We start from the raw sequence: 26,984 nt of genomic DNA, 5'->3' as shown, positions 1-26,984 counted from the left end.
GTGGAGCATCGAAGTCATTTAGTGACGTGTATTCTACTTCGACTTCACCAGCAATTTCGCACAACGCATCCAAATCGACGCCAGTAATAATATTGTCATCAATTTGTTCTTCATCGCTTTGATTATCAAACAAAGGTGGTATATAAACAATATTTTCAATGGAATTTAAATTTATCTCGCTTTCTTCATCGTCGTCACTTTGTTCCAAAAATGTGCGAGCATTTTCCATTTGCCTTTTTTTTTTAATTTGTTAAAATTAAAATAAAATAATCAGCTCTTCGGGTTTAATGGCGTTCTTGTGAACAGCCTTAATAATTTTGATTTGTATATTAATTTTTTGTTCGCATTGAACTTTTTATTTTTAGTTAAGTGTCTTACATCGATCACTTTAACTAATATTTTTGTTCTTAATGAACGGTTTTACTTTTAGAGGTTGTAAGGCTCTAACAAAGTTAAGTGTCTTACCACTGGTGGGGGATCACTATGATTTTTATATATATTTCAAGAATTTTTAAAAAAATTTGCCTTAGCCAATTTCCTAGGCTCGAAGGACCAAATGTTTAAAAATAATTGAAAAGAATAGAAAGAAGCATTTAGCATAAGTATTCAATCGATCCTAATCTTATTTAAGAAATTATTCCCTATTTATACAAAAATTATCTCAAAACTAACTTAATTAACTGTATTATTTTAGTTACATTTTACATTGTTTCGCTGCTATTGGTCTAACAGATAACCTCAAGTCCCTGCTCGGGCGCCAGTTAATAGTTTATTATTTTATTTTATTTTAAATATTTATTTGTTAATCGTTATTTATTATTTTATTTAATTATTTAAAACGTTGTTTATGACCTACGTGGTTTTATTATATCCAAGTAATAAAAATTATAACAAGTTAATAGTGTGGTGTCCATGACCTACATCATTGTTTAATATGACAAGTCATTGCATAAAGTAACAAAACAATTGTGACATAATTTATTGAATGCACATTTGTCGCTTTGTCGTTTTGACTTTGATCATATTAAACAATGATGTAGGTCATGGGCACCACACTATTTCTGATAATTTCTGATTTATTAATTTCGGGATTCCAATAGTCCGTCAATTGCAGGTTATTTAATAGTTTTCGATTTAATAATTTCGAGATTCCAATGGTCCGTCAATTGCAGGTTATTTAATAGTTTTCGATTTAATAATTTCGAGATTCCAATGGTCCGTCAATTGCAGGATCGCCATGTAAAGATGTGTAGCTTCAGGATTGCCATGCAAGGTTCTTCATCCAATACATTAATATGTATTAACTTGACAGGATTGCTAAGGGATTGTAATTAAGAACCCCAGAAGAAAGGTTTCGACCTAGCAAGGATTAGTATTAATCTGAGCTCTTCAGCCGCCTTTAAGTATTTTCTAAGCTCTTCAGCCGCCTTAATGGTATTACCAGCAGATATGCCGCATATAACCAGAGATTCAAAATAAAATATAGTTTATTCTTGTTGCCTTTGCAAAAGAATCTAAAAGAATCTGATTTATTTGTAAAATCTTACTCTATTTATACAAAATATTCTTATGTACTAAACTTATTATTTAATTCCTATATATTCTTGAGTAACCAATCAATACATTGGTTACTCCCAATTTTTGATAAAGTATATAATTTTTACATGTAAGATATTCATAGTATCTATTATACTATTCTAACATATGTTATCTATTTCTTATGCATTTTTACTTGTATATATTATTATAAGTGTTATTCATAAGGTTTAACATTTCTCTAAAGGAATTTGTGTTACTACCGTACAATGACCACATATGATAAAACGTTTGGCTCGCGCATCATGTTACGAGTGCACAATCATAACGGCGTGAGTCAAACAAAATTTAAAAGTGTAATATGATCAAAGTCAAAACGACAAAGCGACAAATGTGCATTCAATAAATTATGTCACAATTGTTTTGTTACTTTATGCAATGACTTGTCATATTAAACAATGATGTAGGTCATGGGCACCACAATAGTCAATTTTTATATGCTGCTCGCTTAGTAGCCCAAGTAGAAGTGAACGAGCGCACTTTTGTGGAGTTGAGATCTACCGAAGCCAAACGGGACTTTTCCAGACAAACAAGTAGTTAATGAAACTAAGCACAGGGCAGGATTCAGAAACGCGTGTTTTAACTTATATAATTGGAGACATTGTTGGAGACATATTTGCCTCTTAATTACAATATGAATTTATTAACAATATTATTTTTATTTGACATTTATCTCATTTACTTTATATAAAACATATTTATAAATATATATTTATAAATTTTTCTTGAATTTAAATTTTAATATCTAGAGATATTATATATTTTATTTCACATTTTTGTATGTGGTTCTTACCAGCATTAGCTGGTTGGTTTTGCTCTTCGATTTTTGCTACTCTGGGTTTGTATTGTACTTCTCTTTTTATTGGAAGTAAAGATATTGTGGAATTTAATAAAATTTTTTGTAGACAATTATTTTTTAAATTATTAGCGCGTTTATCAAAAATTCTTGGTTAAGTTCGAAATACTACAGGTGCTTGACTCAATTTATTGTCGTGTAAATTTTTCAATGCAACCAGTATATCGAGGAAAATCCACCTATCTAAATATTTTTGCAAATTTTCTTTAATAGTCAAACAATTTGGTTGCTCAGAAAACGGTTCATAGAGCATGGCCTCTTCCAGACGGTCTTTCTGATATATTTTATTCCCTAACATTAGTTTTGTAAGTTCAACGGCATAAATGCGACCGTCTTCTTTAGATTTCACCTTGAAAACCTCGCCAAATGATCGTTCACCTATTTTTGATATACCCGTTGTAACGACACAAATTTACACAGTAAATTTCTGTGTTACATATCGCAAGAACAAGCGAAAAAGAAAATCTGTGTGTCAACTAATTACTACCTCTACATATAATATAGATAAAAATCACTCACGTGAAGAAAACTGAAGTGGATTTACCTAAAAAAATATGAAATTGAATTAAAATGTTTATTTATAAATCACATGGACATTACCTGCGATCCTCGGTTCCAACGTGCCGCGGGCATCGATACATGCAATGTGCAGAACCTAAAATATACGGAAAAAATGAATTTTTTTGTTAAACTTAATTTTTAATTATTTACATCTTATTAAAATAATGATTAGATTACTTATGAACTAAAAAATTATTTAACATATTTGAACTTAATTTTTAGTTATTTACATTTTATTAAAATAAAAATTAGTTACTTTTTTGAACTTTTATTATTTATATTTGTTTATTTACTTTGTAATGAACCTAATTTTTCCTAGCCGGGGTAGTTCTCAGCCTAGTCCAAGGTCTTACAAGAAAATTTCTATTCGCGGGGACCCAGCGTTCAACTAATGTCGTTTCCTCTCTGGTACATCAGGGCTGCTTACAATGTCCAGCGTTGATTATCAGGAAACGCCAATCAATTTAAACTTTGCCACGTATCGGAGACAAAGAGACACCCAAGCCGCGCCACGTCTTTTGCTTGTGGTGTCAACACGTTTATACGTTCGAACGAGCACCAGTACAAAATCTTTTAGTTGACCACTGTTAAAGCCGTCAACTATTTCTTTTATACTGTGGCTATTAACACTATTATCCCGAGATGCAAAAGTTGGCTAAGAAAATAGCACCAAAGTAAATTTTTATTAATAAAATCAAAGTTTTATTTGATACGTTATGCTCTTAAGCAATTTTTAATTTTACAAAAAAAATAACTAAAGTTGAAAAAATCTAAATTTAGTATATAAATAATTTTTGAATAAATTATTTCTATATATGGACAAATAAAAAAACTAAGTAATTAACACCACCGGTACGATGCGTTGCGTTCAACTTTACCACGAGCCACGAGACCGAAAACTCCTCCGCTTGCGCCTTTTATTCTCCTTTTTTTTTCTAACTGCCTCGAGCGGACTTTTTTGCTAGCCGTTGTTCGGTCAATACCCTCAACATTTCCCCTCATCAGGTATTCTGTTGTTGACTTCTGAAAGCTTTAAATTACACTCGCAGCTTTTTTCTATTATCCGCTGCAATTTTTGGCGATCAACCGAAATGCACAAAACAAATTAATAAATGACATTTCTCATTTTTTTTCTATTTTTGTTTTGATTATGCTTTGTTTTTAATAAAATGTGTTTCATGCGGTTCGGAAAAATAATTTAAATTTATTTTAATTAATATAGTTCGAACTATATTAATTAAAATCAATATTCGTCAGGGTATTTCAAGGTATGTATAGCATATGTTAGATATGTTGGAGTACACAACATCAAATTTTATTTAATTATAGTTATCTTTGACGTCAGCATTTTTTTTTTTAAAAACGTGTGAAATGCGTATTGTGGCAAGACTAAAATTTATTCAAAAAAATTTAGTCGTCACAACTTATATTTGTTTTTTTAAAAAATCTAGAAAAACATCTTTCAGTTCTTTAGAATCTTGAACAAATTCATGAAGTTCTTCAGTTTTTTTTTTTGATTCTTGAAGCAACTCTCTTTCAATTTGCTTTATTGATTCTAAAGAACTTGATAATTTTTCACATGAATTTTTCAAGGTATTTAATACCTCTTCCTGAAAATTTAAATTAAACATTAAATATTATTATTATCTTCGTTACGTTAATTCCAAATACCTGAATTTTGAGGTCATGTTATTTATTTTCGTTTGCACTTCTTTGGGATTGTGCATAAACCCGAATTGATTTAATGCATCGCTGATTTCTTTATGCACATGCCCGTTCTTGCGTGCACCACGAAAGCCTTCCATATTGCACTCACAAACCTCCAAAAGTGCATTTTCTGCTGCTTGGGGGCAACCGTACCTTTTTTTATAACTTTTCTTCTCCATCGCCAATGCTTAACTGTTTAAATTTTATTCAAAATATTTTCCCGATTTTATTAAAGTCAGCTGTTTTACAACTACTTAACTCACAACCAAACATTCCTCAAGGAAGCTGAGGCGCTTGTTGAACTCAGAAATTTCCTCAAGGAGGGAGACATTCTGCTTGGTGATGATGGCAAGGGTACTGCTAAGTGAAGCGGAGTCGTCAATAGACATAAGGCAGGGGTCAACAGATATAATGACAACCGATTAAAGGTATAAAAAATAAATAAATACACCAAATTTCTTATTATTAAAGGCAGTAAATAAGATTCACTGCTGAAATAAATTAAAATATTAAAGGCTAAATAATAAAAAAGCAAATAAAAATAAAAATAAAGGAATAATAATATGAATGTGTTATAAAATAAAGCTAGAAAAAAAAATTTAATAATAAAAAATATAATATAGAAATTAAATTAATATGAAATTAAAAATTTAAAATTGAAAATAAAATAAAAAGCAATTAAATATTAAGATGAACAAATTACATTCTAACTCTGAAAAGATCTCAAGTCTGGAAACACTCACGACGCGTTCCAACCATTCAGAATGTTCAAACAACCGCGAGAAAAGAATTGATAAATCGTTTCTTTCGATTTGTAAATGTGATAATTGATTTACATTAACAAGGTACTAATCACTTTTTTCACTAGTTCGCACTTCAATATTAATTATTAACTCATTAAATCGTCACTTTCGATAAAAAAAAAAAATTATGCTGACTAAATATCAGCGTAATAGCACTTATTATGACAAATCGCCTTTCTCGGCGAATTACAGTTAAAAAATTATAAGGCGCTCTTCTCGGGAGCTTCGTAACAAATCTACTAAGAATTTAAAAAGGCTTTTCTCGGCACTTCGGTAAATTTCACTTAAGTTAACAGAAAGGCACTCTTCACGGCGCTTCGGGTGTTTTCCACTTATACAAATTAAATTTAGTCTTTATTCAATTTATTTTTAAAAAATATTTCTTATGATCAGTATGATCATTCTTTATTGAAATCTTACTTAAAACTGAAACTTATAATTTTTAACAGAAGACTTAAACCTAAAAGTAACTATAAACGGAAGATTCAAATGTAAACAAATAGTTGATATTTGTGCGTATTTAATGCACATTGTGCGTGTTTAATGCACGACAATAAAATATGAATTTTATTACTAAGATTGTTTATGAAGTACTTCACATTTTAGAACCGTTAATCCTATGAACGCTTAGAGTATCTAAACAATATGAAGCGATTTATAATTTATGGCGTTAACTTACACAAATGTTTAAGGCACTATTAACACTTAATATCAACCGAGCACTGTGAAGTTTAAAGAGTAACTCATGGACTGATTTTATTTAAGAAATTATTCTCTATTTATACAAAAATTGTCTTAAAACTAACTTAACTCATTTGTAATGATGTTTATTACTGAAGGATATTTAACCGCCGATATTATTTGGCGATCCTTCTGCTAACATCAATTTTTTACTTGAAAAATAAAAAGAATGTTTTTTGGTTTGGAACCTAGTGCGCTTCTTATGAGTGCATTTCTAGTTCTGATTTTTATTTGGTTCTTTACTTTCGACTTAACCTAGGTACATAACGACGCTTGGAAACAATTGGTGTATTTTTATATAGTAATGTTGTTGCACGCTTATGAAGTGAAAGAGAAAAAAAAAACACACAAATTTTCGTCTTCAATATTTTATTTTTTAATTTTTAAAACATTGATTTTTTACAAATTTTATTTTTAAATTCTTGATTTTTCAAATTTTATTATTTTCACTATTTTTAAATTTTATTATTTTACAATTTTCACAATTTATTAAAATTTTGGTTTTTTCAAAATTTTATTATTTTTACAATTTTCACAAATTTTAATTTTTAAAATTTTGATTTTTCAAAATTTTATTATTTTCCACAATTTTCACAATTCTACTTAAAATTTTTGATCTTTCAAAAATTTTATTATTTTCACAAGTTTTATTTTTAAAATTTTGATCTTTCAAAATTTTATTACTACGATTGAAATAACCGATGGAGAAGATTGAACTCTTTGACAAAATCTAACCTTAACAGGATTGATCTTAGGGTTTTATACTCGGTTTAACAGAGATAAATTCAAGCTCTCAAAAGCTATATTTTTGGAGCTTTGAATTTTATATGGAAACCAGCTTAAAGTTTTCGTTCTAACAGAAAGCTTAATGTTTTCATAAAAGTTACTGTAAGGTAACAGAAAGTTTCTCTGTTGTTGGCATGACAACTCAAAAGTTTGCTGTTGGTAACATAGCGTCATTTTTTAAGCTCTTACTTAAAATTATGCTATGATCAGCATTGGGTACAGTCACTTAATGCTGTACAAAGACTTTTTGTTGATCCCACGATCATGCACTCAAAGTTTGTTTACAATAGCTTTTACTTTGTTGAAGCTATTGTATGGTCACTTAAGGAAGGGGTTGTTACTTTGTAACAATTTTTAATGTGAAAGACGTGTAACGTTTTCATAATGTTTATTTATGTTTTTAAAGTATAAGGAATTTTATTAAAGTTTATGATGTGAACAATTTTTATGCAACAATGTGGTTGATACATTGTGGCAATTTTGATAGAGAAATATTAGCATCTATGCTAATATGTAACTATATACATTACACATTGTTCATTTAAGTGGACTGTGTTATTCAAATACAGGTTCAAAAAGGATCCCCTTGTTATAGTTTGTTTCTGCAAGTGAGTCAGTATCAATAAGTACTTTGACTCTGTATTCTTTGTGGTGAATTAAATTACCACTAGGTTTGGTTTCGTTGATAGGTTTTTTGTTGTTAACTGTTGTTTACTAGCTTTGTTTACTTATTGCAGTATAGAATCAAATTATATCTGTCCATAGTTATTATTTGGGTTGGTGAGCATTACTTTTAACATTGTTTCCATCATATTCTGCATCATTGTGCTGAACTGCTCTTGCATCTTAATGCAAAGTTGTTCGATGTTGTTGATATTTTTGTTTGAGGAATCTTTATTTAAGTTATTGGTAGGGCCTGCTGTTATTTCGGCATAGGTTATATTGCCTTTTTCCTTTTCGGTATGCTGGTCTAAACAGCGAATTAATATGACATGATTTTTCTTCCTTTGTAGTATAATATGAGTCTATTATATTATTATCATTTAACCCAAATACGTTTACGCTTATTTGAGGATTATTACTTTCAAAGTTTTTTTATATTATTCACACTTAACGCAAATCTTAAATTTTTATAATTAATTATTATATTATATTCTAGTTCTATGATATCTGAACTGATATCATTAATATGATATGACACACATCTTTCTTTATGTTTAATATTGAATGGATATAAAACAGCTATTATTGACCATTTAAAACAATATTTTTTAATATTGTTTGTGGTAAACGTATATATCGCGAACCACTTAAAGGTTTGTAGCTGTCCATATTATATTGTCGTAGTAGTCTCGTATAGGCTTCGATAGGTACTGGCTCATCCGTGAAAAGAATGAAATCGTCTCCGTTGACGATGGCATTTCCTCGTATACCGAGCTTATGTATCGAGTGCCTGAGGATATAATAGTTGATGAGGCTGTTTCCAAGGCCGGTATCAACGTCCCCTGACATTCGGGTTCCTCGTACGCTGTAACTTTCTCCATTGCGGGATCGAGCAACGTTTCTAATCGTCTTTTTGCACAGCTTCCGTAAATCGCTGCTTTGCTGGTAGCAGCGTTCATAAAATCGGTGGCATAACCTGAGCATGTCAACAGTGACGTGTGCATCAAAGGTACTATGGTCTCCTTCCGTATAGTATCTATATCTCCTGCATAGAATGTCGACTTTTCTGCCAATTTCATCGTAAGTTCCCTTACCGAAGTGGACATCGAGCTTAAGGTTTCGCTCGAGTGGCTTGATGTATACGCCATAAGCCAAGTTAAACGTTGGATGCCTTGCTTGGATAAGGCGAGGAGCTTTGTACTTGCTTGTTCCCATTTTTTCGAGCTTTGTAAAAGGAGTGATTCCGCTCGAGATCCTTCTGCCGGTGCGTATTTCTCCGAGAACTTTGTTATAAAATCCTCGTTTGCTGGAGCTGTCCATACTGTCGATATATTCTTCATAGCTCCATGGAGTGAGTTTGCGCTTGAACTTATGAAGGATCCTATCGTCGCTATGGACATCGTCGCGGGTTTCTGTATTTGAACGTAATTGAAAACACAGAGGCTATATCTAAATTATCAAATTATTTATTGTGTTCAACTTCTTCTTCGAATATAATTTTTCCTTCTAAATTTTTACAAGTTTTTGTGTTGTCAATGGGTCTTATGCATAAAAATGAGTTCTTGCTCTGAGCAAAGCATAGTGAGCTTGATCTCAACTTTCAGAGTTTCACCAAAACCTCAATCTCAAGTTGATTTTGGTATGCATAAAAATGAGATTAAGAAGCTTGAACTCAACTCAATCTATGCGAGCAAATGCTCAAAGCTTTCATATGCATTTGTTATTGTAATTTCGTGGTAAAAAGTTTCATTTATGTTATTGCAAGTGCTTTTATTCATTTTCAGTTAAAATTTGAATTTGAATTCGTGTTTTTTCAAGTGACAGAGGAATTAAAAATGTGTGAACTGAAAAGTGATTCTTTATCAATTTTCTTGGCAGAAAAAATAAATAATTATTCGGTGTTGTTTGAAAAATCACAACTGCCAATATTTAAAGCTAAAAAAATAGAAGCTATTAATAATTTAAAAAAACAATATAAAGAACTGAGTGGTATTGAAATTGAAAGCAAACAACTGCTTAAAAAAATTGCAAATATAAAAAGTAGAATAAAAGCCAAAGCGGACATTAACAGAACTGGCAATAAAAAAATTCAAATGAAAGAGTGGGAAGAGAAGTTTTTAAATGTTATAAGTAAAAAGGACAACCCGAGTGTAAACAAAATTTCAGGTAAGTTATTTATAGTGAATATGATAAGCAAATAATTACAAATATTCTTATTTTTTATAAAGGCGCAATTTCAGCTGGAACCACAAAAGACGGTGCATCAGCAAGTACCGCAAAATGTACAGTTAAAAGAAAAATTGAGGAAGAAGACGAGGAAGAAAATGAGGCAGAAAGTGGAGAAAAAAACGAGGAAACCGGCATAGCAAAGCGTAAAAAAGTATAGCGATTAGTTAAATTTTAGTGTTTTTTATTTAAAATGTTAAATTCTTTCAGACGCATGCAGCCTGCTCCAGTGCACATATTTTGGATAAATATGAGACTGATGAGACCAGGCATCTTAATTTAGCACAGTTGCAAAGATATATTTTGCTTAAGCAAAATATAGTACTTTCGCAACAAATGAAAAATTCAAATGAATAATTTAATTTTAAATTCTTATGAATCTTTATTTATTTATATCTTTATCTTTATATCTTATATCTTTATAGCTTTATATCTTTATATCTTATATCTTTATATCTTTATATCTTATATCTTTATATATTTATATCTTATATCTTTATATCTTTATTTCTATTTTTCGTTGTATATATTCTTTAAAATTAAAAATTTTAAAAAAAAAAATTAATAATTGAAATAAATAATTTGATTTTGAAAACTTATGAATTTTATTTATCTTTATATTTATAATATATCAAAATTAAAAAAAATTATTACATAAATTCATATTCTAATAAATTTTCAAATAATTAAAATTTACAAACTAATTGTAAATTTATTTACAATTATTTATTTACAAACTAATTGTAAATTTATTTACAATTATTTATTTACAAACTAATTGTAAATTTATTTACAATTATTTATTTACAAACTAATTGTAAATTTATTTACAATTATTTATTTACAAACTAATTGTAAATTTATTTACAATTATTTATTTACAAACTAATTACTGTTATCTGATAACATGTTGGCAATTGTTAACCGTTTTCGTTTGCCGTTTTCTCGAATCTGGTTGCAAGTAACTCCGCTGATTTCATTTGAAGAAAACACTACATTTTCGATGTTACTTTCTAAATCTGTTGAATATTCGTATGTATCATTAAGATGTTTTGCTATATTATGCAGAACAAAACCACTTATAATTATTTGTGGTACAATTTCTATATCAACACGAATTTTATATTGAAATAATGCAAACCTCTGCTTTAATTGACCAAAGCAACGTTCAATGATAATTCTTTCCTTTGTTATTGTGGAATTATATAAGGCTTCAATGGGATTTGATGGATTTTTAAAGGGTGTCATTAACCATGGCGCAATACCGTATCCTTCATCGCCAAGTAAATATGCTTCTACATCATTGCTTTTAATCACATTGTGCACCGAACTATTTTTAAAAATTCTTGAATCATGCACAGAACCAGGCCAAGAAACATCGACACTTGTAAACAATTCATTAGCATTGCATGTTGCTTGCACATTTATTGAAAAAAACCCTTTTCTACAAATGTATTCATCACAATTATTTAAAGGTTTTTTTATTTTGAAATGAGTGCAATCAATTGCTCCTACTGCAAATGGCATTTTATATTTCGTGCTCCATAACGGTTGTTCTGCCTTGAATTCAGTCGTTGTTTCCGGAAATTTGATCCATTCTGCTGCACGTTGCGAAATAATAAATGCCATTTCTTTAATTATGCGTGATGCAGTGGACTGATGAATACCGATATCTTCCCCAATTCCACATTGAAAACCTGGATCCGCCAAAAATCGAAGGTATGTACACATTTTTGTGAATCCATCCAAGCCTCCACCACGTGTTTCACTAGTTGAAGGCAAAAAATAATCCACTAACCATTGAATGTTTTCCTTTGAAAATCGATACAAGGTTTTATCACTTCCTATATTCATTGCAGTTAAACGCTGCTTATAAATTTTTTTTTTAATTTGAACATTTAAAAATTCTGCCATTATTTCTATTTTTTAAAAATTGTTTGTATTTTAACTGGAAATTTGTATTTTAATTTAAATTATTTTATAATTAATATATTTTATAATTTTATTTAAAACTTTAAACTTTGATCAAAAACTTTAAAAACACCGACTACCACCGACTTCTTGTGAAAAATATTTTTAAAGTGACAACTCAACAAACGTGAGCACAAGAAAAGCAGCTTAACTTTTTCGAAGCAATTGCTCACATAAAATTAAGAAACTTGATTTTTATGCATACGAAACCTACCATTTACTCACAATGAGCTTTTCAACAAAAGTTCAATCAATAAAATTGAGAATTTGCTAAAGCTCTTTTTTGCGAGCACAAGCACAAAATTTTTATGCATGCCACCTTGAGCAAATACTCAGAAAATGTGAGATCAAGCAAGAACTCATTTTTATGCATAAGACCCAATATTTTAAATTATAATCTAGTTTACTGCGATTACCGAGAATATGGACAGCTACAGGTTTATATTGATTAACTTTAACTTCAAGTTAAGATATTTTTATTAGTGTCCATCCAGTATCTCTATAATAGCATATTGATTTTCATAATGTGTAATTATATCATTTTTAGAAGAATGAGCAACAATTATCATCATTTTTATCTGATGTGACTTTAATTCAATTTTACAATCCACTTCATTGTCTTTAATTAGCATATAATTGCAAAATAGTTCAAAATTAAATTTAGTATTAATATGTCTTTTTAATACATTTCCCAATATATTACAAATATCATTTTTAATATTTTTAAAAAAGTTTTCAATAATTAAATCGTCTTCTTTATGTTTCAATGCGATCATTAAAACCTGATGGTAATACACTTTACATCGTTGTCTATTTGTTCACTTGAAGAATTGTGTTTATGTTTATTAGTGGGTAAATGATATGACCAGTGAGTTTTTAACACATTTTCTTTACACACATTATAATAAATAACTCGTTTACGTTATTAAATTTTGATTTACATATATCACACTGAGGATATTTTAATTTTATATGTCGTTTTAATGATCTATTATTTTATTTCTCTTATAATTTTTATACATAAAAACAATTAAATATACAATATTGTAATTTTTTTATTTATCAAATACAAATTTATAATTATTACTACTAATCATAACTTTTTTTTATTCTGAACCCTCCAGAGTTTAAATCCTCAATAGCAGAATCCGTTATTTCATTGTATTTTGTTGGTAAAAATATGACATTTTCATCCAACTCCAGTAAAATCTTCATTCCAAATTTTGTGAATTTTCTCTCCGCTTTGATGATGTTAAGTAGCATGTCAACAGGAAAATTCGATAGAGATATTATTGGTTTTTTGAAATCTGGTATTTTATTACCAATAGCATTTAAATAATTTGTCGATTTATTATAATTATTTAATTATAATTATAATTATTTAATTATATATATTTTTTTTATTTTATTATATTACACTCTATGAAAGAACAAAATGTAACTGATCAGTGTTTCGAGCAGTCTTACGCTTTTTATACTTTGAAAAAAACGTGATAAGTATGTATGAATGTCACTTATCTTGAATGTATGTGGTTAGTTCATACTTTCTTTCATTAATTTTATCTCTAAAAGCAAGTATATAATTATCGAAACCATTTTTTCAAAACAAGTTTCTTATCTGGAACGGATGTGTGGTCTGACGATACAAATTTATACATTAAATTTTTATCACACATATCACAAGTTAATATAGTGTCTGACTGTCACTATAAATTACAACACCACCACACATAAGGACACCTTGTTATAGTTTGTTTCTGCTAGCGAGTCAGTATCAATAAGTACTTTGACTCTGTATTCTTTGTGGTGAATTAAATTACCACTAGGTTTGGTTTCGTTGATAGGTTTTTTGTTGTTAACTGTTGTTTACTAGCTTTGTTTACTTATTGCAGTATAGAAATAAATTATATCTGTCCATAGTTATTATTTGGGTTGGTGAGCATTACTTTTAACATTGTTTCCATCATATTTTACATCATTGTGCTAAACTGCTCTTGCATCTTAATGCAAAGTTGTTCGATGTTGTTGATATTTTTGTTTGAGGAATCTTTATTTAAGTTATTGGTAGGACCTGCTGTTATTTCGGCATAGGTTATATTGCCTTTTTCCTTTTCGGTATGCTGGTCTAAATTAGAGTCCACCTATTTCATATTTTTCGGGTTTTTAGGACATCCCCCATAACTCGCCGGGTGGTCAAAAAGGATCCCGTCACTTAGGATTTTTCTTTCTATTTACAATATATTTTTATTATCGTAATTCGATACGGTGCCATAAAATATTGTAAATTGTGTTTTTGTAGAATATTGCTATTTTAGTTTTAAGTTTTTTAATACCCGTGTTTATTTTTTTTTTTTTCGTTAACAATTCTGAGAATTTAACGATAACAGACTTAAAATAATAAACTATAAATTTAAGGACATCCATGACAAAAAATATATAATTATACATAGAATATTAACAGAGATTGGATTTAATAGATACATTAATGCTGGGCTTCTAATTTATAGGCGTCATTTTTAGCCTTTGTTCAACTGAACTTCGCATACAAATTAAAATTATTTTATTTTTAGTATTTTTTAAAAAAATACGATTTTTCATTTTATTTATTTATAACAAAATATTAACAATATTTAATTATATATATTTTTTTATAAAGTAACAAGATATATATATTTATGAACTTACAAGATATAAATATTAACTAAGTTAAAAGATATATATTTTTTATAATTATAACTAGGACTCCGGTAAGTCCACAGGACTTCGTTGAGTCCAGAAGATTCCGTTAAATCCTCAAGACACGACTTATCTTTTCAATAAAATTCTGAAGACTGGCTGTAAATTCTTTATAGAAAATGACTAGAATCACTTTTTTGAAACATTGCAGATTGGGTTAACCAATAAAATTATTGCTTCTAAAATTCTTAGGAATTTTCCAGAAGCGTTCTTATCCCCGCCTCATAAGCGTCTTTAGCTTTGGTGTCAATAGCCAGATGTCATTACAATGTAATGAAATAAATTAACGCACATAGGCGTTTTAAGATATATTTAATGTGGAAAATTCAATGCGCATTTTAAAGATATAAAAATTAAAATTAAGATATAAAAATCTATGTTCAGGAACAATGATTTTGATATTTTAACAGATTCAGCATCTGAATCCCTGAAATTATTAATTATTAACAGTGTGATGGGATTTAATTTGAGATTTAATGAAAACACATTAATTATATGAAAAGTTTATTTTTATTTATTTAATCATTTATTTTTTTATTCATGATCTTTGTCAGATCACGTTCTACAATAGACTGTCTTCTGAAACTTATTCTAAATCTTACAATAGTTTCATTATTTATTTTTAAATGATATATTTATCTTATTCTAACAATATTCTCTTGATTCTAATTGGTTTGTAATGGAAGAATGGAAGAATGGACAATATTCAATCAATGTAATGGCTGGATCACCATGTAATGGAACTTCTTTATCAATGGAACTAGTGTAATTTGTTAGTCCGTTCAGATGTAGACTGGATCGTCAGGTAAAATGAGACGTAATACATGTCCTGTAAGTGCGTGTAATTATCCCTGCCTGATACGAGCATTCATCAAAAAACCTACTGATGCAATCAAGAACAAGTTATCAAGCGGCTTTTTACCGCTGGTACCTAGGCCAGTGTTACTTGGCCAGAAGGAGTGAGAATAAAATTCAACAACGCATGTATATCTGCAGTCATAAGTATATATTCTGATTTTATTGAACAATAGTTTGGGTATTTATACATTTTTCTAGATTCTAGCGATCTTAAGACTCCGCCTCTTTATTCCAGATAAAACCTGGAAAAGTATAACCACAGCCAATCAAAGTGATTGCTGACCTTGCAGAATGCATTGCATATCTACAATATCTAAAATAATAATTTTTTACATATGATTAATTTAAAATACATTTTTGTTTACATTATAGACATATTCCTAAGTATTTTTTTAATTGGTTATTATGAAATTCTTTACAATTGTTTCTTATCTTAATAATGGAATTTGTTCCATTTGTGTTTATAATTTTGTATGGTCCGTGATATGGACTCTGGTGTTTTAGTTTATTTTCATTTTTTACATACACCATATCTCCAATTTCAAAATTAGATTTGTTTATATATTTATCATATTCTTGTTTTCTTTTTATTTTTACTGTATTTATTAATTTTCTGGCCTTTGAAATTGAATTTTTTAGCCGAATATGCAATTCGTTTGCATAATTTTCAATGTCATAGCATTTGTTTACTTTATTTATATTGTCGCTTGGTAGCGATGGTAATTTACCATATACTAGCTCATAAGGTGAATAACCAGTGTCTATGTGAGGTGTTGTGTTGTATGCGAATGTGTAATATGGTATCCATTTGTGCCATTCGTAATCGTCAGCAAAAGTAAGTAAATATTCGTTTAGTTTTCTGTGGTTTCGTTCTAGTGACCCAATTGTTTGATGATGATACGGAGTTGAAAATATTTGCTTTGTATTTAGTAATGTGCATACATTGTGCATCAGTTCATTAATAAATTCTGTCCCTCTGTCAGATTTTAATGTTTGTATGAAACCATATTTAAGAATGAGTTGTTCAACTAGCGTAGTTGCAATGGTTTTTGCATCTTTAGTTTCGATTGGATGTGCTATAACGAATTTTGATAAATCGCATTGCATCGTTAATATGTATCTGTAGCCGTTCGAGATACGAAGTGGGCCTACTGTGTCGATTGAGACTGTACTGAATGTTGAAGTTGGTGTATCTGTCACTACAAGCGGTTCTTTAATATGTTTTATTGTTTTATTCTGTGCGTATTTTGTGCAATTGTTGATAAATTCTTTAACCATTTGCCGCATATTTTTCCATATATATCTTTGTTTTAATTTTAAAATGGTTTTCCTAACACCTAAATGACCTGATATGTTGGAAGTATGGAATTCATCTATTAATTTGTATTTAAGTATCGCACTATTTATTTCTTTTGGAGCTTTATATATTAAAATTCTTATTGGCGCGCTTTCATTTTCTTTGAGCTCATTATATTTATTCTTGAATGCATTCATCTTAATATTTTTAAATATATATTCTTGTTCACAAAGGGCTAGCTCCTTTATATGTGAATTGTGCATAGTACTATGTAGTTTCTCCAACATTGAATCTAGTTTCAAAGGGTCATCGCTACATGTAACTTGCACTTCATTATTAATTATTTCAATTGCAGTACTACTTTCTTTATCAATTTTAAATTTTAATTTCTTTAAATTTTTAACGTCATTGAAGGATGTGCATTTCCATATGTGAAGTTGATCAGACTTCTTTGGAGATGTATCTCTAATGCGTTCCGCGGATAATTCATTCAGGCCTATTCTGAATCGCAAGGGAATGCGAGTTTGTTCGCTGTTCCCAATTCCCCTATTCTGAATAAATTTGGTATGTTCCCTGTTCCCAATTCCCCTATTCTGAATCGCATGCGAATGTGAGTTTTTTCCTAATTTTGCACAAATTCTCTCGCTACCAAATTGTTGGGGAGACAAGTTAAAATAGTTTAATTTAATATAAAAGTAACTGAAAATGATCAGATTTTTGAATATATTTTAATAAAATTATTATTATAATAAAATTATTACAATAAATTTAATATTTTCAAAGTTTTATTTTTTGATTAGTTTTCCGAATATATTTTAATAAATTTAATTTATTTGTTTTTTAAGGTTGTTTTTTAATTAGTTTAAAAAAGAGTTAAAAATTTAGAATTTAGCATTTGGTTTATTTTGCTCATGCATAATTCTTTTTATATATTTATTTTACTCATTAAAATAAAAGTTTCTAATTGTTTATTATTTACTCATAAAATAACTTATATTTATTTCCGATAATTTGTGCATCGATACGTAAAAAATACACTTTGCGTTTGAAAGAAATGCCGCAAAGTTTGAAGGCAAAATTTTTAGAAATACCTGCAAAATCAACTACAGTGAAGGAAAGTAAGTATTAAACTCAGCTAAAGCAAATTTTTTATATTTTTATGTTGTAAAGATTTAGCTGCGTTGTTAATTCTTTGCATTAGGATTTCCAATCTTTTGGGGGAACTAAGGCCTTTATAATTTATCCACTAATTTGTAGGTTTGAATTTACATTATATACGTTTGCGTAACATTTTTTCTAGCAGAGTTGCACAACGTACACCAATAAGTGACCACTGCCCAATGAACAGTTTATACCATATTCTCTACTACCAAAGTGTGGTAAATTGAAGCTTCACTAAGTCTTCTGGGAAAGATATGACTGCCTTCTCTGCTCAACAATAAATAAACAATGCTATATCCATTCTATGCATTTAGGTCAACTATATTGCAAAACCGAAGTGGTTTTCACCCATTCTGATATAAAATCTAATTTTTGACGTTAGGATATATAGACAATTTACTACTTTGTCAGTTGATTAAATTCAAGACACTGTTCTTATCTTATTCTAACATGGCATCTCCCGTAATTATGATATTCTCATTACCAATCTCAAACACACCATTGCATAGATCTTCGGTTTCCGATTGTTACAATTAAAATACACCTGAATGATATACGCTGATTCCTTTTTCAACTATAATTCTACTACTATCACGTCACTTATTCTTTTTTGACTTCGTATTTCATTCTACTATAGGCTCTACTTCTTCTTGCGGAATGTTGTGGTTGACGAGATTTGGTTCCATTCGTCTTTTTAATCTAATTACATCAAAGGTTTTCACTATGTTGTGATATAACGTATTTATATCACTGATATTAACGCCATCGAATACTTGAAATATTTCTATTTAACTTTTAAGTCTATTCATCAGAATAATCATTGTTTCCCAATAACCAACTCTTATATAAGAGAGGAGTGATGATATCATAACTAAAAGATTTTAAGAGTCATGATTAAATTTTTGGTCGTTCGTTCGAATCTCAATAAAAACATATGATGATTGTTGGTGATTGTAATCTGTTTTGTTTTTAGAAAAAAAATGTGATAAAAACCATTTAAAAAGTGATAGAGAATCAAATTACACCTATTTCGATAGCTATAAGCCATTATCTGATGAATTTTTATTAATGTACATATCAAAAAAAGTGTCTGATGTTAATAAGCATCCAGAAATTTTAAAACGTATAAAGGAAAATAAACAACCACATAAAAGACAGTCGGGAATAGAAATAATATCAATAGAAACGATTGTGCCACCAAATATTGAAAATGAAATAACATTGGATGAACAATCGCCAGTCATACCTGAAGAAAACATGGAAATATTCAATAAGTTGTTCGATCCAATTCCTTTGGTAATTGAAATGAACTTATAATGAATAAATTTATATAATTTTACTAATTCTTTTTTTAGAAATGTACTTTATCCTATGTACTTCGCGTTTCTTTTGGTCCAAAACAATCTGTTCTGCGCACATTGATGCATATATTGTTCGAAGATTTCTGCAAGTTCACAAATATTTATCAATTGTCTAATATTTATAATGATAAACTAAAACTATTCAAAATTTATGAATCCACGATTAAAAAAGAAATATGGCCGTTTAATTTATATATGCGCATAAGTGATATTTTCCTTTATTTACTGTTAAATGATGTAAAGCTTGATTTAAGTGATTTACAACATATATCACCAAAGTTTTTACATTGGAGTGATCTTGCAGTGAATACTGATTTTAATGAAATTGTACAAGATTATTTTAATATGAATGGAGAGCGCATTGATGGTGATGAACAGCTACAAATTTCTTGTGAAAGTTTTTATACTCGTTGCTGGAATGAGGACGATTGGATATGGAAAATACCCAAAATAACTAATAATTCGATCCAAGAGATGTTAATTAATGTTACTAAAGGCAAGTGATTAAAAGTTAAAAATTTATTACTAATGCGGGATTATTCAGAATTTCGTTATTTATTTTTATAGCTTTTTAATATGGCATAAGTATTTGAATAATATGTTCTCTATTTTGGTTCAATATCATTTTGCTCTGTTTGTAGCAGTAGCATAATTTTAGAATTTAATACTTCTATGTTTTCTTGCTCTAATACATTTAATTCTACCTATAAATGCTTTTCGTGAGTTGCCAATTTAATTAATTATAGTTAGCCTATAATGTTCGTTTGATATTCTATATAGCCTTTTTTTCATACACAATGAGTATTAGCTTCAAAATTTAACCTTTTTCTTGAGAATTAAATTAAATATAATTAAAAACACAATTGTAAATTAACCTTGTGATGATGTTAAGAATTAAGAATCGGTATTTTATGCCGCAGAGCTTTCTGTTGTCTTAGTTTCAATGCGGCTTAAGCGTGAAATTAAATGCGAAAAAAAAAAATTTCAAATCCTCCTTAAAAATATAACGAAATTACTTTTCGAGCCTAGTATATTTTTCCAAGTATTGTTTTCAATGCATAATCAAGACTTCAATTATATGTATACTTAAACCATTAGCATTATCTGATGAAGATGCAGAACAGTGGACTGTTGAGAAGAAAAATGTAAAGGGCTCATATATATCACTGGAAAAGTGTAAGTAAGATATATGTATATAAATATCTCTTATAAAAACATTCTTTTTGGTTTTAATCAAAGTCTAAATATATTTGTTACTTAAGCTTAAACAAAAGCAATCAATATAGTTTTTAGTAGATATTTACACTAAAGGTTTTCAGATTGAACTCACTTTTTCTTTATTCATATGTTTTTTGTAAAACTATCACTTTACCAGTATTGTCAAAAGAGTAAAGGTTATGCACACAGTACCTCTTTTAGAAACCGATTCAATTCATTAACTTTTTAAACAGGAGATAAGAAAGTAACTGAATAACTGGGTAAGGTAACACAAACTTACAACTGAACAATCACACTGACATTAACATGGCAATCAAATATTTATAAATCAGTGTTATACATTCTTTCACAACTAAAACAAAAGACAGATGGTAAACTATTACAACCTGTACATTAACGATAATCAACTCGAGCTCTCCTAACAGAAAACTTACTAAGACTCTCCTTTAAAATGATTAACAAAGTATAATTACATTTAGTGCATTAACAAGTCATTCTCTCTTAAAAGCACACGTAGATGAGTTGGAATGAGGACGGTAATTGCAGAAAAAGCAACATACCTGGATTAAACTTTATGCTGCAATCTAGAGCAATGTTTTTCAACTCAAACCGGCCGGTAAAATATTCATTCCAATTTGCAATCTTCAGTACTTATATATTCGCAAAAAATAAGACCAAAATACAATATTTCACGAACCGGTATTTAAGAAACTCTGATCCAAAAACTTTGCCACAATCCTTGTATTCATAGTTTAATCAAAACATTTATGCTAACCATACGAAACAATTTATTTTTATTTTATATACCATAAATTACTACTGCGATAAATAACTGATTTGAACATAAAACTATAATTTTATCAAGACAGAATAAGTATTTTCAAAGTGACATAGTTCGGCGTAAATATCTTTACTAGTTTAGTTTAAGTACCAGTATTCAACGTATTCATATATATTTTTTATCATGCTTATTTCCATATTGTTCAAATATAAATCAACATAAATAAATTAAATTATTTATAAATTGTATATAGATCTAAATGAAAATTCGGAATATCATAATCACACAGAACTGGTTGAAACGTCTTCCAGTATCACAAATCGTTCCTTGAAAATTACGGACAATGCATCTACAATCTGTTAGTTTTAAAATTTTTTATTTTCTCTTTCTGTTAATAATAAAATTATTTTTAAATGCAGTTCAAAGTACCAATAACGATGGAGCATGTAGTGTTGATGTTTTGCTTTCATCACAGACTCAACCTCAGGAAGACCCAGTCTGTATGTCATACAAAGCAAATACATCAAATCCTAATAACACAGGTATTAAATTTCAATCAGCTGTTGTTATATGTATATCAATTATTTCAGTATATTTCCGACCAGAATTATTCATTGCATTTTACTTTTACAATTTATACTACTTTAAATATTTATATAATTTCGTTATTTCTACTTTTAATTCGATGATTCGACAATCCGAGTTTAATTAATCGTTACGTTCGAAGATATGTTATTTTGCTATGTTGAGACATTATACATTGTATTTGGCACACATTTTTCGCTTTAATATTTTAATCAGGCCTATTCTGAATCGCATGCGAATGTGAGTTTTTTCCTAATTTTGCACAAATTCTCTCGCTACCAAATTGTTGGGGAGACAAGTTAAAATAGTTTAATTTAATATAAAAGTAACTGAAAATGATCAGATTTTTGAATATATTTTAATAAAATTATTATTATAATAAAATTATTACAATAAATTTAATATTTTCAAAGTTTTATTTTTTGATTAGTTTTCCGAATATATTTTAATAAATTTAATTTATTTGTTTTTTAAGGTTGTTTTTTAATTAGTTTAAAAAAGAGTTAAAAATTTAGAATTTAGCATTTGGTTTATTTTGCTCATGCATAATTCTTTTTATATATTTATTTTACTCATTAAAATAAAAGTTTCTAATTGTTTATTATTTACTCATAAAATAACTTATATTTATTTCCGATAATTTGTGCAGCAAACAAATAATGCGATTTTTACATTTAAATCAACATATGATACGCAATTCTTTTCTTTGTTTTGCTCATTTTCTCACTTTTCGTCATTAAAAAGTGGCATGGTTGCCAAAATTTAACAAAACAAATTTGAAATTGTTGTTGTTCACGAAACTGCTGTCTCCCTAGCGATTCAGAATAAGGGAGCTGTGTGTTCGGGAACAGCGTGCGAATAGGGAGTTTTTTCGCTGGGAGTATTCAGAATAGGCCTGATTGTATTCATTTTTCTTATATATTTGCGCTTCTTTATTTTCATTATTTTTACATGCATGCTTAATTTCTTCATTCTTATTTAATTTTGCGGCCTTGCTCCTTGTTAATATGTTAATTTTTATATTTCCTACGTCATTTTCTGTAGTAGGTATCATTGCTCTCAGTGTATCGCTATCTATTTTGATGCGTGACAGTGCATCTGCGTTTGTATTTATTTTGCCTTGTTTGTAAATAATTTCAAAATCATAATCAGATAAATCTACTCTGATTCTTGTCCTTGTCTGTTATTATTGGGCCTGTAGTTATTATTGTTGATTGGTCTAAAATTGTTTCGGTTGTTGTAGTTGTTTGGTCTTTGTATAGTACTATTATTGTAAAAGTTGTTATTACTGTTGTTGTTTCTAAAATTATTATTATTTGTCCTGCTGAAATTGGTAATGTTTCCTGAATTGTTGTTATTTCTGAAAGTGTTATTGTTGGGGTACTTTCTATGGTCATTAGTGTTGTAGTTATTGTGATTATTATATCGTTTATTATTAGAGATAAACATAACCCTTGCGTTGTTATTATCATTAATTTGTTCAAGTTCTAGGGCTAGGTCTACGGCTGTGTCAAAAGATTTTGGGAGTGCGGAAAAAATAGTTTGTTTAAATTGGTCGTTTAAACTATTTTTAAATACGGTTAAGCTATATTGTTCATTTAGCTGAGTGATAAGTGTTTTTTGTTCAAGTGTGGCATTAGGGCCAATTTGTGCTATTTGAAGTTTATTTAGCTCGGATATTAAATAGAGAATTTTATTTTTGTAGTTAGAAATGTTCAGATTTCTCTGCGTTAAGTTGGCTAGTTGGTTTTGTAGTTTCGGTATAGTGGTTGTTGTTTTATATTTACTTGATAACAGGTTTTTTAATTCTTCTAGTGTTGTGGGCTGTTGAATCGCAGTTATGTTTGTTCGTACTATTTGCGATAATTTTACGTAAAGTATAAAATCAATAAGTGAACTTTTGCCTATAGGCGTGAGACCATTATAAATAATTTCAATTATTTTTAAGAAGGGTTCTAGATCTCTGTGATTTCCTGAGAAGCTGGGAATAGCCTTTGTAGCTACTTCTAAATTGAAATCAGACATGGTTCTTCTTGTGTTATCAGATTCAGTGTTTGAATTTTCAGGAATGTAGGTGATTGGTGTTGGTATTGGTGTTGATATAGAGTGTGGTATTGACATATCAGTATTGTATTGTGATAATATTTTTATCAATTTGTCTCTTAAATGCCAGAAAATTTCTAAACCAGTTTCTTTATGTTCTTTTGAAAACTTAACGTTGTATACGTTTAGTATACTTCGTATTGATTCAAGTGTGGAGAAAAGTGTTTGTAAATGCTTGTTTACAGTATCTTTCTTGATTTTTATAGTTTTATTTAAGCATTTATATGCTTTATTAAAATTTTCTTTTTCGACTAATATATTTTGGTAAATTTTTTGCTATGTGGCCATTATATTTTCTTATTCATATTTGTACCTGTTGTCTAACAAGGTTACGTTTTAATTTTTTATGAAGTTGCTTAACGATAAATGAGATTATTATTATTATTACAGTTGCTGATAATATCATTTCTAAATAACTTATATTTGTCATATTATTGTTTACAATATTATTGTTTTTATTTTCAATTGTTTTGCCTATTTCATATCCTGTGAATATGAGTGGAATTGAACTAAAAATTTTATTCCAAAATCCCATTTTAATAATATTGGTTCTAGTAAAAAATTTTTTATTTTTTTTTTTTTTGTTATATTCAATTTTTAAATAATTTATTTACATAATTAATCAATTTAAAATGTTTCTTATTTATATGTATATTTAATTTGTTACTTGTTTGGTGACTTTTACCACAGACAAAACAATTGAAATTATTCATATTTATAAAAGAAAATTTATTATTATTTTTTTTTTTTATTCTAAACATACAAAATACATACATAAAAAAAATACAAAATATAATAGAAATGTAATATGTTATTTCTGCTTATTTCTCCGCAGGTTCTTTATTTTCAGCTTGATCTCCTTCTTTTCTGCAATAGTTGTCGCCAGGTTGTACCTCTCGTACAGTTGGGCAATTTGCTTTCGTTGGCGAAATGCTTTCCCTCTTCGTCTATTAGGTTTCTTTTGTGGTGGTGGAGTGTCAGGTGTGGTAGGTTGTCTCCTTGCCTCTTGCCGCCTTTTGTATTCCTCTATAGTTATTGGTTTTGGGCCAGCCGATCGTGGTGTAGGTACATATGTTGGATGTACTTCTTCGCGTTGCGCTACTTGTTCTGGTACGTATTCTTCTGGAGTTGCCTTTGTTGCTTGCAGTATTAGCTCGTACTTATGGAAAATTGCGTGGAAGGTCGCTTCATCTATCATATCGTCTAGGATTGTGTTGACTTCAATCAATTTAATTGATGTGATTTATGATCGATAATTATAATTGATGTAATATATAATTGATAATTATAATTTTAATTGATGTAATTTATTATTGGTCCGCTTGGCATTGAAGCCTGCAGGATCGCCATGTAATGGAAGAATGGAAGAATGGACAATATTCAATCAATGTAATGGCAGGATCGCCATTAATGGAACTTCTTTATCAATTGAACTAGTGTAATTTGTTAGTCCGTTCAGATGTAGACTGGATCGTTAGATAAAATGAGACGTAATACATGTCCTGTAAGTGCGTGTAATTATCCCTGCCTGATACGAGCATGCATCAAAAAACCTACTGATGCAATCAAGAACAAGTTATCAAGCGGCTTGTTACCGCTGGTACCTAGGCCAGTGTTACTTGGCCAGAAGGAGTGAGAATAAAATTCAACAACGCATGTATATCTGCAGTCATAAGTATATATTCTGATTTTATTTAACAATAGTTTGGGTATTTATACATTTTTCTAGATTCTAGCGATCTCAAGACTCCGCCTCTTTATTCCAGACAAAACCTGGAAAAGTATAACCGCAGCCAATCAAAGTGATTGCTGACCTTGCAGAATGCATTGCATAGCGACGACACTGTTTGCTCATTTAGGTCAAACGTCAAAGTTATTATTAGAGTGCATTGACAATATTGCTTGCACATGTCTTTTGCAATATAGGAAATATTACTATTGAAAATATTGTAACATGTGTTCAGCAATTGGAACAGCGTGTGGCAATATTTTCGTTGGTAATACGAAACTCTTTTGTTTATGACGCTTTGCTTATGCTTCTTGTACGGTATGCATGAAGTGCAACCAATTCATAAATCTGCTTACTATTATTATTTATGAGTAATGTTAAGTGGCTAAGAATTAAGTGAGGTAGGTCCACTATAAACTCAATTAGTATTTTCATTTTTAAATGTTTATACCTAAACTTTTAAAACCCTTAACATGTGAAATTTTATTGTGCGAAACGTGCGCCATTTCATTATATTCTGTCAATAATAGTGACGGAATGACATCTTTTGAAGTATGTTGCGCATCCAACACAACTAAATTGAGAATTATTGTTGTCATGCATCTTTGGTTAATAACTCATTATGTATTATCATTTTTAATTGTTTTATACCCGGAATTTTTTAAAACCCTTATACATGTGAAATTAATTGTGCGCAACAGTGCGCCATTTCATTATATTCTGTCAATAAATAGTGACGGAATGACATATTTTGAATTGTGTTACGCAGTCTACACAACTAAATTCAGAATTATTTTTGTCATGCATGTTTGTTATTAACGAAATTATGTATTATTCGTTTTTTAATGTTTTATACCGGAACTTTTTAAAACCCTTATACATAAAAAATTAGTGTGCGCAACAGTGCGCCATTTCATTATATTCTGTTAATAAATAGTGACGGAATGACATATTTTGAAATGTGTTACGCAGTCCACACAACTAAGTTGGGAATTATTTTTGTCATGCATGTTTGTTAATAACTCAATTATGTATTATTCGATTCTTAATGTTTTATACCGGAACTTTTTAAAACCCTTATACATGTGAAATTAATTGTGCGCAACAGTGCGCCATTTCATTATATTCTGTCAATAAATAGTAACGGAATGACATAATTTGAAGTATGTTACGCAGTCCACACAACTAAGTTGAGAGTTATTTTTGTCATGCATGTTTGTTAATAACTCAATTATGTTTTTCATT

The 26,984-nt window shown here is 29.1% G+C and overlaps 2 protein-coding genes across 2 annotated transcripts; one reads left to right on the top strand and one right to left on the bottom strand.

Moving 5' to 3' along the window:
- Positions 1–10,824: 10,824 nt before the first annotated feature.
- Positions 10,825–11,793, bottom strand: LOC119661796 (putative nuclease HARBI1). Its single transcript, XM_038076914.1, has one exon. It carries the CDS (start codon positions 11,791–11,793, stop codon positions 10,825–10,827), a length of 969 nt encoding a protein of 322 aa, XP_037932842.1.
- Positions 11,794–17,802: 6,009 nt separating this feature from the next.
- LOC119673536 lies at positions 17,803–22,990 on the top strand. Its single transcript, XM_038084833.1, has 7 exons — positions 17,803–17,919; positions 18,936–19,258; positions 19,318–19,819; positions 20,422–20,499; positions 21,576–21,680; positions 21,742–21,938; positions 22,955–22,990. Exons 1-7 carry the CDS (start codon positions 17,856–17,858, stop codon positions 22,988–22,990), a joined length of 1,305 nt encoding a protein of 434 aa, XP_037940761.1. The 5' UTR covers positions 17,803–17,855.
- Positions 22,991–26,984: the final 3,994 nt, after the last annotated feature.

The sequence above is a fragment of the Teleopsis dalmanni genome, chromosome 1, assembly GCF_002237135.1.
Source record: "Teleopsis dalmanni isolate 2A chromosome 1, ASM223713v2, whole genome shotgun sequence".
NCBI lineage: Eukaryota > Metazoa > Arthropoda > Insecta > Diptera > Diopsidae > Teleopsis > Teleopsis dalmanni.
Note: the sequence above shows the minus strand (reverse complement) of the source record. Positions and strands in the feature narration are given on the sequence as shown.